The sequence below is a fragment of the Prionailurus bengalensis genome, chromosome B4 (assembly GCF_016509475.1).
Source record: "Prionailurus bengalensis isolate Pbe53 chromosome B4, Fcat_Pben_1.1_paternal_pri, whole genome shotgun sequence".
Lineage (NCBI taxonomy): Eukaryota > Metazoa > Chordata > Mammalia > Carnivora > Felidae > Prionailurus > Prionailurus bengalensis.
Genome location: NC_057358.1, coordinates 62,408,952 through 62,424,569, shown reverse-complemented (window position 1 = coordinate 62,424,569; position 15,618 = coordinate 62,408,952). Strand labels below are relative to the sequence as shown.

The following is a 15,618-nucleotide window of genomic DNA, read 5'->3' as shown; positions in this document are numbered from 1 at the left end:
TTTATCTCTGCCATTATGGCTAACAATGAACAAGCCACTCAAATCTTCAGGCTTCTGTCCTCCCTCCAACCTAACTTAGAAAAGACCCAAAATATCACTTTCCTCTCACTTGCACTTTGAAATCTATGGATAAAAGGGACAGAAATAGGCTATCCATCTGTCATTGCATGGCTTTAGGGTCAGAGTTTCACCACCAAAAGAAATTGGAATAATCTTTTCTTCTGGTGATATGTGCCTATTTTGTGGATTTCCTTTTTAAACAGGCAGGAGAGTTTGGTGCTTAAATCATTTTTCTAACAGAACTTTTGATCTCTTATTCTTATCTCCAGAGAGGGATATAATTTTATGGCTACTTTTTCGTATTTTATAAAAACCACATTAGAATGCTTCAAAGGACTAAAATTTCTTTGAATCAATGAAGCAGAAATAGTTGTTGAGAGCTCTCAAATGAAGTCACAGGAAGTGATCAGATATCCATTTACATGCCAGATTAAGGGTGATTTATTCACTTTAGCACCAAAGAGCAAATTTCTAAGCTACTTTAAGAAAACATGAATGAGTGGAGAGAAGAAATGGTGGGAATAAGTGAAGGTAGAAACAATATTGTGGATAGCATTGATCAAGAATAATTGAGGGGCACCTGGGTGGCTCAGTTGGTTAAGAATCTGACTTAATTTTGGCTCAGTTTATGATCTCATGGTTGTGAGATCAAGACCTGTGTTGGTTCCGCACTGGGCATGGAGCCTGCTTAAATTTTTCTCTCCCTCTCCCTCTCTCTCTCTCTATTTTATAAAACGAAATGAAATAAAATAATATAAAATAAAATACATTATTAAAAAAATGAGAATTGAGACCACAGAAAGAGAAGTTAGATAACATGTGTTGGAAAAAAGAAAGAAAAATAGGGGCACCTGGGTGGCTCAGTCGGTTGAGCGTCCGACCTCAGCTTAGGTCATGATCTCACACTCCGTGAGTTCGAGCCCCATGTCGGGCTCTGTGCGGACAGCTCAGAGCCTGGAGCCCACTTCGGATTCTGTGTCTCCCCCTCTCTCTGCCCCTGCCCTGCTCCTGCTCTGTCTCTCGCTGTCTCAAAAAATAAATTAAAAAAATTGAAAAAATTTAAAAAAAAAGAAAGAAAGAAAGAAAGGAAAATAAAAAATTACCCTACTCTTAGAAAGATGCCATTTCTGTTGTATAATCCCTAAGCTTCTGGACACACCAGACACAGACAATTGGAAAAATAATGACTCCATTCATTTTGGATTTTGAGAAATACCTTCAAATCATACCTGTCAATTTGAAATAGAATTTTTAATTTTACACAGGTAGCTATTAAAGCAATACTGCAGTATTCCTTTCTCAGAATGCAAAATGAGGAACCATACCCGGGAAGTCGTACTATTTCCGTTATCTGATATTGGGAACCCCTTCTGATAAGCCATATGTGCATAGGCTTCTTCAAACTTCCTGGAGGAGAATGATGATTATTTGAGACTAAATCAAAGTTTCGCCAAATATTAAAATCAGCAGAGCCGTCATTTGATATCAACCCAAGCTTACTTTGGCAAATCCAGTAGGAAGAAGACTGAACTGGGAATCAGCACAGCCCCATCTGTCCCCTACTACCTGGCAGCCCTGGGTAGCCCATTTTCCTACCAGTAAAACCAGAGGGTTGGCCTTGCTCAGTGGTCCCCAAGTGTTGCTTAGATCTCTGTGACAGAGTTTTCTCTGGTCTGTGGCCAAATTAGGGGGTGAGGAGAGAGAGAAAGACAATGTAATAAATGTTTCATAAAGTTAAATCCATGCAGTTTTTAAATTATAGAATTATATCTTTCTTATATTTTTGGCATTAAAATATTCTCCTATGACAAGATGGTAAGAGCAGCAGGGGTTGCACCCAACTCCCCTTTCTTAGAAATTTTACAGGTTTGGGAAACCTAAAACTCCAGTAACTACTAGGCTATGTGATCTTGAAGGTCTCTTTCAGCTCCCAAGTTCAAATGTTTTGTGATTGAGAATAATCTTGTGGAGAGTATGAATTTTTGTTTTCTGCTTAAGATTAAAAAAAATTTTTTTAACGTTTATTTATTTTTGAGACACAGAGAGACAGAGCATGAACGGGGGAGGGTCAGAGAGAGGGAGGCACAAAATCTGAAACAGTCTCCAGGCTCTGACCTGTCAGCACAGAGCCTGATGTGGGGCTCAAACTCATGGACTGGGAGATCATGACCTGAGCCGAAGTCGGATGTTTAACTGACTGAGCCACCCAGGCGCCCCAACTGCTTAAGATTTTAAGCAAAGATTGTTGTCAAGCATTGGAATGTGATCACTTCTGTCTGCTCTTTTTCAACAGGCTGGGCCTAGTAGCAAAAGGGCAATGGGTCTCCTGGGGGGGGAGGAGAAAAGAAGGCAGTACATTTGCCATGGGGACAGGCACTTTGCAGGGCCAGGAGGTGGGTACCAGGAAGTGGTCAGGAAGCATGGGTGTGGAGCCCCTACTCTGAGATAATGGGGTGTCCTCATAAGCAGCAGGAATAGCTGATGCTTAGAAGTTCGTGGGTAAAGCATCAAGAAGGAACTTATGTCAGGAGGAAATGGGGCCATGGCAATAAGAGCAATGCCAGACCTCCTTTTCCAAGGAGCAGTTGTACAGGCAGCTTATTAAGAGAGGTTGCAGTCCATGAGAATGAGTCAAAAGTTTGCCCATCCACATGATGTCATGGAAAGCGGCTCAATTGGGTTGAAGCCTAGTAGAATCTTAACAGGGGCCTGAAGCACCAGTAAGATTGCTCCCAAGGTAACTGATACCTTGTAGAGCAAGTTGAGCCCCTTTGAGGCCATGGCTGATAGGAATGTGACAAGACTGAGTCACTTAAGAGGACACAAGTGACTAGATTTTGATGGGGCCAAGTCACAAAAATAGTAGAAAACCCAGGAACCAGGCAAAGCCAGATACTCGCTTTTTAGCTTGATTTTTGTTTGAAATTCCCATTGTATTATGCATTGGAGAGATGGGAAAAGCACCCTGGGCTTGGCAAAGAGCCACTCTGCCAAAAACCTAAACATTAGGTTGAGAAGGAGTTTTCAGTTACAAGGTCAAGAGCACCTGCTCTCTGAGAACACCTGTGTATAGGTGTGCATATGTGTTGGCTAAATTACCCAAACTCTCTCAATCATTACTTAGTTTTAGCTCTGAATCCATTTTGTGTGTGTGTGTATTTCTATCATGTCGTCTTAAGATAAAGTTCTCTCATAAGGAGAGCAGAGAAAGGAAAAGCGGAAATGCAGTGCACTATTAAATGAGCGGCAATAAAGTGATGTCAGCAAATGATCTGAAGAGAAAGAGTGAAGGTCAGTGATACCACTGGAGAAGAAACAGTGGGAAGCTCCAAGATTTGAGTAAAGAAGTAAATAGGTCTTTTTACTTTGGAGAGGTATTCAAGTCCTTTTAAATCCAGTGTCTTCTGTGTCCCGCACCATAGTTAAAAAAATTTTTTTAGTGTCTATTTATTTTTGAGAGAGAGAAAGTGGGGGAGGGACAGAGAGAGAGGGAGACACAGAGTCCGAAGCAGGCTCCAGGCTCTGAGCTGTCAGCACAGAGCCTGATATGGGACTCAAACTCACACACTGTGAGATCACAACCTGAGCCACAGTCAGATGCTTAACCAACTGAGCCACCCAGGCGCCCCTACAGCCTCTAGTTTTAGAACACATTCACTTGAGTCCCTCAGTAAACCCCTCCTTCTTTCCTTCCTGGTCGTGCTCTTCACACAGCCCTGCACAAGCCTGGTGCAAGGACCCTTCCTACCTGGGCACTGCCTTCGAGAGCAGCCTCACTGCATGAGGCCTGGCTTCTAGGTCTCACACCTCTTCTGAATTCAGGTGTCAGAGGGCTGGACGGAACAGTGTATTCTGGCACAGCAAGAGGAAAGAGACAAGCAACCTGACATGAAGATATTCCCACCCTTACTCCATCATATGCTGAAGGATAACCTTAATCAACTTTTGAAACCCAGAGTAGGCTATCACACCAGCAAGAAGCCTCCGACTGCATGACAGTGGAGGTGTCTCCCATTGAAGACGGGAGACATGGGGGGAGGGGGAGCAGCAGAGGAGGACAGACTCAGCTTTCTTCTAAAACATGGTGTGGGGCGCCTGGGTGGCTCAGTCTGTGTCTCGCTCTCTCTCGGCCCCTCCCCACTCGTGCCCTATCTCTCTCAAAAATAAATAAACATTAAAAACATTAAAAAAAAAACAACTAAAAATGGAGATTGTAGATCACAGACAGAACAGAACAGAGAGAGCCACAGTGAAAATGAAGTGAGCTGAGGGCAGATTGGGTGCTTGTGGGCCGCAGATCACTTGGCCAATCTTCAGGGTGGCCTGGGGCAGGAAAGGAGGGTAATCTTGAGCAGTTACTTGCTGAACTATAATCATGACCTTCATATTACAGAATCCTATTAGTTATAAAAGATGAATGTTTATGTCCATTAAGTCCTAAGTGATGGACAGCAAATGTCTGGAAACCACAATTTGAAAGTAAAATTTGGAGAGTATAATTTGGATTCAGATGAGCCTAGATGGAATAATATATGTGAAAAATACCATAAGCTACGCTAGGTAATTGCAAATCATTATTTCAGTCTACCCTGTGCAAACGAGGAGTTTGGAGGAAGCAAAGTTGAAGGAGAGTAAAGCAACATAGGTAAGGGTCTCTCCTTCCTTCTTTTCTTCTTCCCCTGGGTCTGCAGCCCTACCCTCGCAGGTTAGTGTTCTGAAACACAGGACTGACTGAAGTGTGGCCATCTTGTCCTTATAAGTGAATTCATTTCTTTTCTTTTCTCTCAGATTCTGCACAGTGAAATGCATCTCAAACCAGTGACTTCTTTTTTTTTTTTCCTTTTTCTTTCATCTTTTTTGAAATACAATTGACATACAATACTGTGTAAGTTTAAGGTGTACAACATGATTTGATACATTTATACATGGCCAAATGATTACCACTACACCAGTGACTTCTACACATTTTAGTAATCTTAAAATATCCTCCCTACTCTTTTTGGAAACCTGGAGTATTCTCTCATGGGGTTTGGGACCACCATTTTGTATGTGTGTGTTTTCTTATGGTACCCAGCACAACAGATGCTTCATAAAAGAGGATTGTGGAGAGTTAAAGAACACTGGACACATGACAAATCATACACGTGTGCGGTCAGCTCTGTGTTAACACATGGAATAGAGGAGGGGGCAGCAACAACTAATGGATTGTCCATTATGCCTTCACTTCAAAAGTGAAGATGCTGAATACGGTGGGTTACGGAAGAAGAAATGATAGAATTCAGGTCGTAGAGATGGGCATGCTGTGGGAGGGTAGAGAGAAGGCGGTTTTTCTAACTTTTTAGGAGTAGCTTTAGAGTTACTTGGGGGAGGTCTTTGGCTTTGGCTGAAAGGCGTCTCATGCCCAGATAGAAAATCTGGTTGTGACTGTTTGCACCAGGCTGGGAGGGAAGTAAGCCAGGCCTGGGGGGAAGGCTCCCAAGGGGAAACATCCATACTCTGTAGATGGATAGTTCTCCTGGTGATAAAAGTGCGTCTTATCGGGGTGCCTGGGTGGCTCAGTCAGTCAAGCATCTGACTTTGGCTCAGGTCATGATCTCACGGTTCGTGAATTTGAGCCCCACATAGGGGCTCTGTGCAGAGCCTGGAACCTGCTTCAGATTCTGTGTCTCCCTCTCTCTCTCTGGCCCTCCCCTGCTTGTTCTCTCTCTCTCTCTCTCTTTTTTTCTATCTCAAAAATAAACATTAAAATGTTTAAAAATTTAATTTTTAAAAATCTTCACCCCTGACTTGGGTTGATTCATTTTTAAGTTTATGTTTGTTTCCATGTTAATTTCTGATACTTTTAACCTCATTGTTCAACCACACCTGTGAAACAGCTCCTGTCATACCTGATGCTCAAGATGCAAAATGAATAAAATGTTACTCTATCCTTAAATAACCAACCTGAACTTTCAAACAGTTAATACTTTATTTCATATGAAAGTTGAAGAGAAAAGCTTCTTTATTGTGCATTAAATCATTAGAGAGGTTATCGTTTGTGTTTTCTTCCCTTTCTTCTTTCTTCTTTAATTCACAAAGATAGAGAAAGATTTGAAATGAGTATAAGGGAGGATTTGCTTAAGTGCTTTTTGAATTCCAGAACTATGAATGCACATGAGTGGAAATACATAGCTACATATATTTAACACACTACAAGTGTATCTTACTTTCTGCAGTGTATTGTTCTATAAAATGATGTGTCAATCAAACCTTTCTGAAGCAAACGATACTGTACAAGAAGTTTGTAATTTTAAGGGAGTTTCCTTGAATATTTTATTTTTATTTTTTATTTTGTTTGAGAGAGAGTGTGGGAGTGGGGAAGAGGGGCAGAGGGAGAGAGAGACAGAGAGAGAGAGAGAGAGAGAGAGAGAGAGAGAGAATCTTAAGCAAGCTCCGCACTTGGCACAACCCTGGGCTCATGACCTGAGCTGAAATCAAGTCAGATGATCAACTGACTAAGCCTTCCAGGCCCTGTCTGTGAATGCTTTTAAAAGACTTATATTGTCCTGTAAATTACATAGTTTGGGTCTATCTGGACGTTGATAAACTGGATTTCTCAAGTTGTATTTCCAGATCTCATCACATATTTTCATGATATGCACAGCACATTTTATTGATGTGATAGCATATGGCATACTAAATACACACATGAACACATAAACACTTGAAAACACTGACACATTGTATTCAGCTCATGGACTATGTCCACATACCTGATTTCATTTACTCCAACCAACAACCCTTTAAAGTAGCTGTATTTTAAGGTGTCTAAGGCAGGCAATATTAACCTCTTGTACAATAAACAACTAAGGCTTCACAAGGTTGAGTCAATCTCCTGGAGCCACAGAACTCCCAAGAGAAGTGTCAGAGAAGAACCCAGCTCCTCGGACCCAGTTCCAGACTCTTCATTCTCCAATGAATTCCTTTTCCTAGCTGTGAACTCCCAGACTTAAAGTTCGCGCTAAAACACTTTTGTTCCACAGGAGCCTTTAGCGTTTTATGGGCCCCAGGAAGTTACTACATTGACAGGAGCCTGGCAGAGAGAGACATTGGTTTCTACCTGATTACGTGCAGACTGTACAACTTTCCTGCCTCATACTCTATTTAGCAGAAAACAATTGCCTAGCAATATTATTATAACATCGTGTTCATGTTCTCATTTGCTGTTTATCGTCTACCAAGCATTGTGCACAGTGTGAAATTAGTTTCTTTTACAAATAAGACTGTTAATAACCAGAGAACGTAACTAATTTGAGATCAAACAACAGTGTCAGAACTGAAATGCAAACAGGGCTTTTTCTGACGCCAGACCCCTGCCTTATTTAACCCAGGAAGTCTTACAAATTTGGAGCTAGTAGGTGACTTAGGTTCAGAGGGGCATCTCATCTTCAAAAAGATAAAAGAGAATCAGGTTCTTGGAAGGTGAAAGCAATGGCATTATTATCCCAGGTGTTCCGTAGATACGCTGAGGAAAGAACAGAAGAAACCTGTTTCGTGGAGAAGTCAATAGAAAGAAGCTCTTCATACCTACCCCAGGAGCCCAGCACATAGGACAAGTAGCTGCACAAGAGGGAAATGTACAAGAAATGCTTTTGGAGTCATTTTCTTGGAATATGAATAAACTCCCATCCAAATATATTCAACCTTGTGAGAAATTTTCCCACCCATCAAATATTTGAGATAAAAAAAGAACGGGGCGGGGGAGCCTTGGCTCACCAGAAGCTGGCAGCCTCCCCCGGGTTAAATCTGATCTGAGGCGGCACCATTGGCTCCCTGCTGCTTCCCGGCTGCAGCATCAAACACCTGTTCTGGGCTCAGCATTCCAGGGCTTTATTGTTTAACCATCCATGAGACCAGAGTAAGATCTTACTGCCATAATTTGCCAGGTGGGGACTCAACAGACCAGAATGAAGTTAACCAGGGATATGTTTCATTTCAACTATCTAAAGTTGGGAATGTTTTTTAAGTAATAAAATGGTGAGATTGTGTCTCTCTTATATCGCTAATGTTATTTATAGATACTTTCAGTGGCTTGAGTTTGTTAAAAGGTAGAATTTCAGTTCTACTTAACAGTGAAAAGACTCTCTTTGCTCCATAAAACTAAACAAAAAGTGAAGCTATAGTAAGCATCATAAAATGCTTGCCCCAGAGATAGAAAATTGTCATCTCTTCAGGTTGATGTGAACAGGAAGGAGAAGTATTTTTTTTCTTTTATCACTTGAGAGCTTCGGGGCCAGGTTCACGAAAGTACGTCTGTACTATTCACACAATGATGAACTTCTCACAAAGTTCTCAAATAACAGGTTTAAACATTTTTCTAATATGAAAGGACCAACATTGTTGACCTGCATTTCCTATTCAGTTCCCTTTGGATGTGCACCATGAAAGTATAAGGAGAGATGCCCGTGTCTCTAGTTATAATATGCACTAAAATGGAGATACCTTCAGCCTGTGAATGAGAGATCAGATAATATTCCATTCACAAAAGCAGCAGTGCTTCCCCAGATGCATCTTAGCGGGGCGCCTGGGGGGCCCAGTTGGTTAAGCCTCCAACTTTGGCTCAGGTCAGGAGGGGCATCTGGCTGGTTCAGTCGGTTAAGCAGTCCGACACTGGCTCAGGTCATGATCTCACAGTTCATGAGTTCAAGCCCTGCATTGGGCTCTGTGCTGACAGCTCAGAGCCTGGAGCCTGCTTCAGATTCTGTGTCCCCCCTTACTCTCTTCCCCTCCCCTGCTCACTCTCTGTCTCTCTCAAAAATAAATAAGCATTAAAAAAAAAAATGCATCCTAGTAATGAGCTAAACCAATCAGCAGCCAGAGTTTGACTCTTGGTTCTTCAGGTTACGATTTTGTCACATGTCAGTGGTTTGCACTGATTCCTTCATGCTCTGTGGAGAGGTCTCTGTTCAGAGCCCAGATTTCCCCTTACCCAGATTAGCCAAAGCAATCTGGAGTCTGGTTTCATTTCCTTGGAGGCCACAAAAGCATGTAGCTTCTCATTTGCTTGATTTTTCTGCTTTCAAAATGAGGACTGGCCCTGCCCCTAGCAATGGAGAGAGAAATTCCCCCCACCCCCTGCTGCTGAGATCTGTATTAAAGCAGATGTTGAAGGATGAAATGTCATAATAGAGAAGCATCTTAATCTTTGTGATATTGTGTTCAAGTTTTTAAGAATGTGATACTCTCTAAGAAATTTGCAAACCTAAGTAGAGATTATTTTATATGGCTTACCATTTCTTTAAACCATATGTCAATACAAGGACTTTCCAAAAAAAATTACCGTGTTACTTGATCCTGATGCCTGTGCTGAGTGGAAAGGAATGGCGTTCTCCTTCCTTTGGTTATAGCAGGGGTCAACACGCTGTGGCTCCTGAGTGGAGTCTGGCACACCGCCTGTTTTATAAATAAATTTTATTGGAACACAGCCATGCCCGTTCGTTTACATAGTGTCGATGGCTATTTTCCTGCTACAAAGATAGAGTGGGAAGGACAGAAAAGCCTGAAGTATTTACTCTTTTGCCCCTTACACAAAAAGTTTGCCAACTTCTGGAGTACAGCGTCGTGTGAGAGTCATGGGTCTTCCGATCTGACTCTGTTATTAGCTGTGGGTGCTACAGGCAAGTTATTTAACACTTATTACCTTTAGTTTGCTCATCTATGAAATGTAAAATACTGAGGATTATATTTTTAAATCAGATAATATATTTAAAATGTTTTTTTAATGTTTATTTTTGAGAGAAAGAGACAGAACACGACTGGGGGAGGGGCAGAGAGAGAGAGAGGGAGACACTGAATCCAGAGCAGGCTCCAGCCTCTGAGCTGTCAGCACAGAGCCCAACGCGGGGCTCAAACTAACAAACCAAGAAATCATGACCTGAGCTGAAGCTGGGATGCTTAACAGACTGAGCCACCTAAATGCCCCATAAATCAGATGATATATTTAAAGCCAATACCGTCCTTATCCTATGGACAGGCCCATACAAAAGTCTTAGCACAGTGCCTGACAGATAGAAAGGACTCAATATAAACATATAAATGTATAAACTAGCTAATTACTTTTTGTTATTGTTGTCTTCATTGTTCTTGTCTTCTGCCATTTTGTGGCCCTGGCTCTGAGATCCAGTGTGGAGATCCCAGTGTTTTCCTTCCCTAGTGCTCTGCCAGATGGGCAGCTCTTTTTCCTACAAGGAGACAGAAAACAACTATTACAATTTTATGAATGGAGTGGTTAGGAGGGAATTAAGTGGAGCTAAGGTATGAGAAACACAAGGGGCACGTAGGTGGCTCAGTTGGTAAATTGTCTGACTTCAGCTCAGGTCATGATCTCACGGTCTGTGGGTTCGAGCCCTGCATTGGGCTCTGTGCTGACAGCTCAGAGCCTGGAGCCTGCTTTGGATTCTGTGTCTCCCTCTCTCTCTGCCCCTCCCCTGCTCATGCTCTCTCTCTCTCTCTCTCTCTCTCTCTCTCTGTCTCTTTCTCTCTGTCTCTCTCTTTCTCTCTCTCGAAAAATAAATAAACATTAAAAAAGAAAAAAAAAGCTGTGAGGAACACAAGAATCAGCTAGTCAGGTCAGAACCCAGACAAGCAGGACAGCATATGGAGTGTGAGTTCTGAAATCTGAAATTCCTGGGTTTGTATCTTTGCTCTCTATGTACGAGCCATGTGACCCAATTCAGGAAATCAGTTCACCTTTCTCCTCGTCAGTGTCTTTATGGTTAAACAGAGTGAGTGAACCATGGGGATGTGAGGATGGGCTGAACCCATCTATGGAAAGTGGTTGGCACATAAGATTGTACTCGGTAAATATTAGTTCTCAGTGGGGCTGTTTTATGAAGGCAGGGGGAGAAGTCAGCTGGCACTGGAGATGTGGGTGTCTGCACGGGGCGCTTCTCATATGTTTCAGGACTTTGTTTACATGTCCCTTTTTCAATGGCTCCGTTCTTGACCACTCATTAAAATCTCAACTTCCTCCCCACCCTGGACTCCCTCTTCCTCTTTCCTGGTAGATTTTCCCCCATGTAACACACCTGCTGTGTGGCATACTCTGTGTTTTATTTGCTTGTTGGCTGTTTCTCCCCACCCATGTGGATTCCACAAGCACAAACATTATTGTCTGTTTTGTCCACCGATGTGTTCTTGGTGCCTGTAACAATGTCAGGGCACGGTTGGTGCTTATTAAATATCTGTTGAGTGGAAGAATGGAGCCCAGAAGGCTTTCCTGTGGCCAGAGCTACATCCTGCTCACTTAGGGCTGGGATCCGGATGAGGCTAGAGGGACAAATGGCAAGCAGCCACATGAACTTGAGCAACCATGATGGCCTGTAATGGCATCAGCATGGCAAGTTGTACAGAATGAGAGACATTTAGAAAACCTTGACACCTCTAAGGCCAAACCTGACTTGTTGTGAAAGTGGAAAGAGGTTTTGAGTTTTTGTTTTGTTTTGTTTTGTTTTGTTTTTTGCACTAGTGACTCTGTGTTCTGGAGTGTTCAGGGCTTATGCACAGTGTTTATGGCAGTCCGATCCAGTAAATAGGTATGGGCCTCCTTAGCTCGAACCACAGTCTCCCACTGGTAAGTGGGATGATGACTCTCTTTGGCTAAACAGTGAACCCCAAAACTTTAGGTAGCTGGACCAACCAACTTATGGGATTTGAAGTATGGAATTGGAGCTCTAACTTGAACTGATTCCCAGCATCTCCACATCAGAAACCTCAGATGCTTCTCTTGTTTTTCAATCCTTGAGACCAAAGCACAGGTATTCAGAAAGGTGAACAGAAGGGAAGTGGAAAGATTTTTTTAAAGGAGGTATGTTTAGAAATGAGATGATTTAAGTGTTTTCCTTTACAAACCCAACCTGCCTCAGTAGATTGGAGTTGTTTGAGGGCAGGACATGTGTTTTATTCATAATTGCATCCTTAGTGCCTAGTTCATTGCCAGTCACATAGAGAGAATGAGTAAATAATTGAACAAGTAAATGGGCTGTATTAATTTGGACTTCTTATAGCATTAATGTCTAATATAGGATTACTTTTTTTTTTATTTCTTAATGTTTATTTACTTTTGAGAGAGACAGACAGACAGAGTGTGAACAGGTGAGGGGCAGAGAGAAGGAGACACAGAATCCAAAGCAGGCTCCAGGCTCTGAGCTGTCAGCACAGAGCCTGACGTGGGACTTCAACTCATGAACCGTGAGATCATGACCTGACCCGAAGTCGGTTGCTTTACCAACTGAGCCACCCAGGCGCCCCGTAGGATTTCTTTACACAGTCTTGTTTCATCCTTAAAATATTCTGTTATAATTTGTAGTTTATTATCTTTGGAAAGAAGTGGGTTTTAATTAAAATGCCTGTGGCAATAATGGGTACAAATTAAATGTTCGTGTTTTTCTGAGGCCAGTCAACAAGCAGGAAGCATCTCTGTGGCTGCACAGATAATGTGAAGCACCACATTCCATCCACCAGGCCAGAGGCTTTTAGAAATGTGATACTGACATGCCACTCAGATAATGAGCAATTCTTATGTCTGTTTAGAAAGCTGAGCCAGAGTCAGCAAGAAAATCGTATCGACACAGTCTGTCTGTGATGAGCTCCAAGCTGCAAGGCTCAGGAGTTGGCTTGTGGATAGATGATTTTCCATCAGCATAAGGACTTTGACCAGAGTGGGTACACAGCAGGCAGCACATCCCTAGAGACAGACACCAGTGCTCCTTGGTAACCAGCATCCCTCCCAGGACCTGCTAGGGAAGTCTTGGGGACTGCCTGTCACAGAGCCATGATGTGACCAGCTGCAGCACAGTAAATGTAGACACATGATACCAATATGGTTATATGATGTCAGTGACGTAAGGAAGCAAGAGTCAGAGGGTCTATTCAGGGCCCAAGAAGATACATAACGGACTTCTCATGATGTCTGAGCTCTGAAATCCCGGGCAGTCTGAGCCTAAACGATGAACCTATTATTCTCCACACAAGTGCCAAAGGACTAGCAATGTGCTGGTACAGCCCATCAGAGAACCGACATGTAAATGTGTGTGAGAGAGGGGTGTTTATGTTTGTTTCTCCATCCCAGGACAAGCTTTATGTGAAAGCTAGTTATATGGGACAGAATACACAGGGGGCCTCCACTGCACCCCCAGAGTAATCCTGCTTCTCCCACACTGTTTTCCAGCATGGGCTACTGCATCCTTTTTGTGCATGGACTGAGCAAGCTGTGCACTTGGCTGAATCGATGCGGGGCCACCACCCTGACTGTGTCCACTGTGTTGCTGCTGTTGCTTTTCTCTTGGAAAACGGTGAAACAGAATGAAATTTGGCTGTCAAGAGAGTCCCTATTCAGGTACGATTAGGTGGATAAAAGCAAATCTCTTCCCATGTATTTTTTTGCTTAGATATTTGTTTCCAAACAAATGAGGTAACGTGGGTCTGGCAATAATCATTAACCCACAGGTTTTTTTTAGTAAAGTTTTAAGTGGGAGATGTAATTTCATTTTGGGTTTTAGCTTTAGTTTTTTAAATGGTAATGTATAAAGTTTAATGTGAGCTCCTTCTAAGTGAATTTATGAAAATAAGGCTCACGGGAAGGTTTTTGGGTCTGTGAGACAGTCGTTAATGATGAGCTGGGCTGTAAAATCAGCTATAAACAAAATGAAATGATAAGCCTAACTTCATTATGCAGACAAGAATATGAGAAAGGTGAGCACACAGCAGGAAGGAAGAGAAATGCAATACATTTTCTTTAGAATATTCCAGCATATCAAGTTGTGATCTGTGATCTAGTTGCTTTATTCTGAACATTAATTGTGAACAAAGAAATGGGAGGCTTTTTTCATCTCGTGGTAGGTTTTTATGTAGTGTAGAAGCTGTTTCTGAAAATAACGATGTCAACTTAAAGCCCCGAATTTGTTGTGAAGTATAAACTATTCTCTGGGACTCCTGCTCATCGCTCTGTTTTCTGGAGCTTAGGCTGTCTCCCTAATGCCACTGCCCCAGTGACCTTCACCTGGGCTCCCTGGCACTGCCACAGCTGATGTCCCCAGTTTCTAGGGATCCTCCCCATCTGTGTCCCCTCTTCCAGCTTCTGTCCTCACTTATGACCCAGTTGCCCAGTTAGGTCGTTGTGGTTTTTACTTGGTTCCTTGGCCAGCTGATACCCAACACTTCTACTTTGGGAGCAAACAACTGAATCAGAGTTAGGATCACTTGAGAAAATAAAAGGGAACATATTGGGAGAGTATAGGGAAGTGCACGGCATTGAGGGGCCGGTGAAGAAGCCGGCATGTGGCAGATGGGAAAAACGTCTGGATGGTGTCTTGAGAGCACCTGAGCGCCCGCCCGGAAGGAAATGAGGAGACTTTTACCAAGTTGTTTTTTATCTTCACATCGAAGTCCTAGGGAAATTAAGTCCTCTGGCTGGGCTTGAGCTTTAGGTCATGTGCCTGCCCTTTGTCTCCACCAGGTACCAAAATGAATGATTGGCCAAAGGAACCCCTCTGACTTCCACTGAGGGAGTTAGGGCAGGCCCGGCCCCTTGGGGTACCACTGAGACTTCACAAAGTGAGGCAAGGGAGAACTCCCCACAGGGAATCCAACTACTGGAGGAGGGCAAAGACTCCGGGCTGCCAGGAATGAATGAATGAATGAACGAACAGATAAATAAGATAAATGTTCACTGCACTTTTTTACTGTTTCAAAACAGTATATTTGATTTTGCTACTTGGCAATTTAACTTTTTAACTTTTTTTTAATAGAAAAATATTAGTTTGTCATGCAAGTCTTATTGGTTTTTTATTATTATTATATCACCACCATTGTCAATGTCATAATCATTTTCACAGTGGATACTGTAGAGACCTGTTGGCATATAAAGTTTTTTGTGGGGATTTTTTTAATTAATGTTTTTTCACTTTGAGGATCCAGATTCCATTTAGTCTCTGTCACATCCTTCACCTTCAATGCGGTCCCCACAGACCACAAAGGACTTGTCCCCTCTTTCTACCCATGCTGAGGTCAGTCTGCAAGCACAGGGGCATGGACATCCAGTGATACAACTTCCTCTTAGTCTCTGTTGGCTTCAATTTGTTTTTCTTTTGCTTTCAACAGTTGGTGCTTTTATGAGAAACTTTAAAATGGTTCTACCCTGTGCTAAACCCCTTGCTTGAATAAAGGTACTAACAGAGGTCGTGTCTTCTAATTATGTTTACTGCTTAATCAGATCAATTTTGGGGGTGGATTTTGGCAGGCAGCAGTTTATTTCAAGGATAACAAGTTCATTTTCCAACACTCTATGGCTGATGCCAGCAGTTTGAAAACAGAAAAACAAAAAGCTCATTGACTTTTCATCCAGAGGCTTTGTTTTTGTTTTTGTTTTTCCAGATGGAAGCATGCAGTAAGTGACAGTGGATTACTAAAACATAACCATTCCACATATGTGCTTGAAGAGGTTTTGTGCCCTTAAGAGGCCTTTGGTGATCAAATGGAATTTTGTATAACATGCAAATCAAAGCTTTTGATAGTTCTTTG

At 42.4% G+C, this 15,618-nt stretch overlaps 1 protein-coding gene across 4 annotated transcripts in view; it reads left to right on the top strand.

Annotated features, from left to right (window-relative positions):
- TMTC1 (transmembrane O-mannosyltransferase targeting cadherins 1) overlaps positions 1 to 15,618 on the top strand; it is a 284,126-nt gene that overhangs the window by 187,395 nt on the left and 81,113 nt on the right. For 3 of the 4 annotated variants that reach the window (XM_043562234.1, XM_043562230.1, XM_043562233.1), the window contains one exon: positions 13,268 to 13,435. The exons of the other annotated variant lie outside the window; for it this stretch is intronic. In XM_043562234.1, the coding sequence (XP_043418169.1) occupies positions 13,268 to 13,435 (168 nt within the window). The remainder of the gene's footprint in view (positions 1 to 13,267; positions 13,436 to 15,618) is intronic. 4 annotated transcript variants of the gene reach the window in all.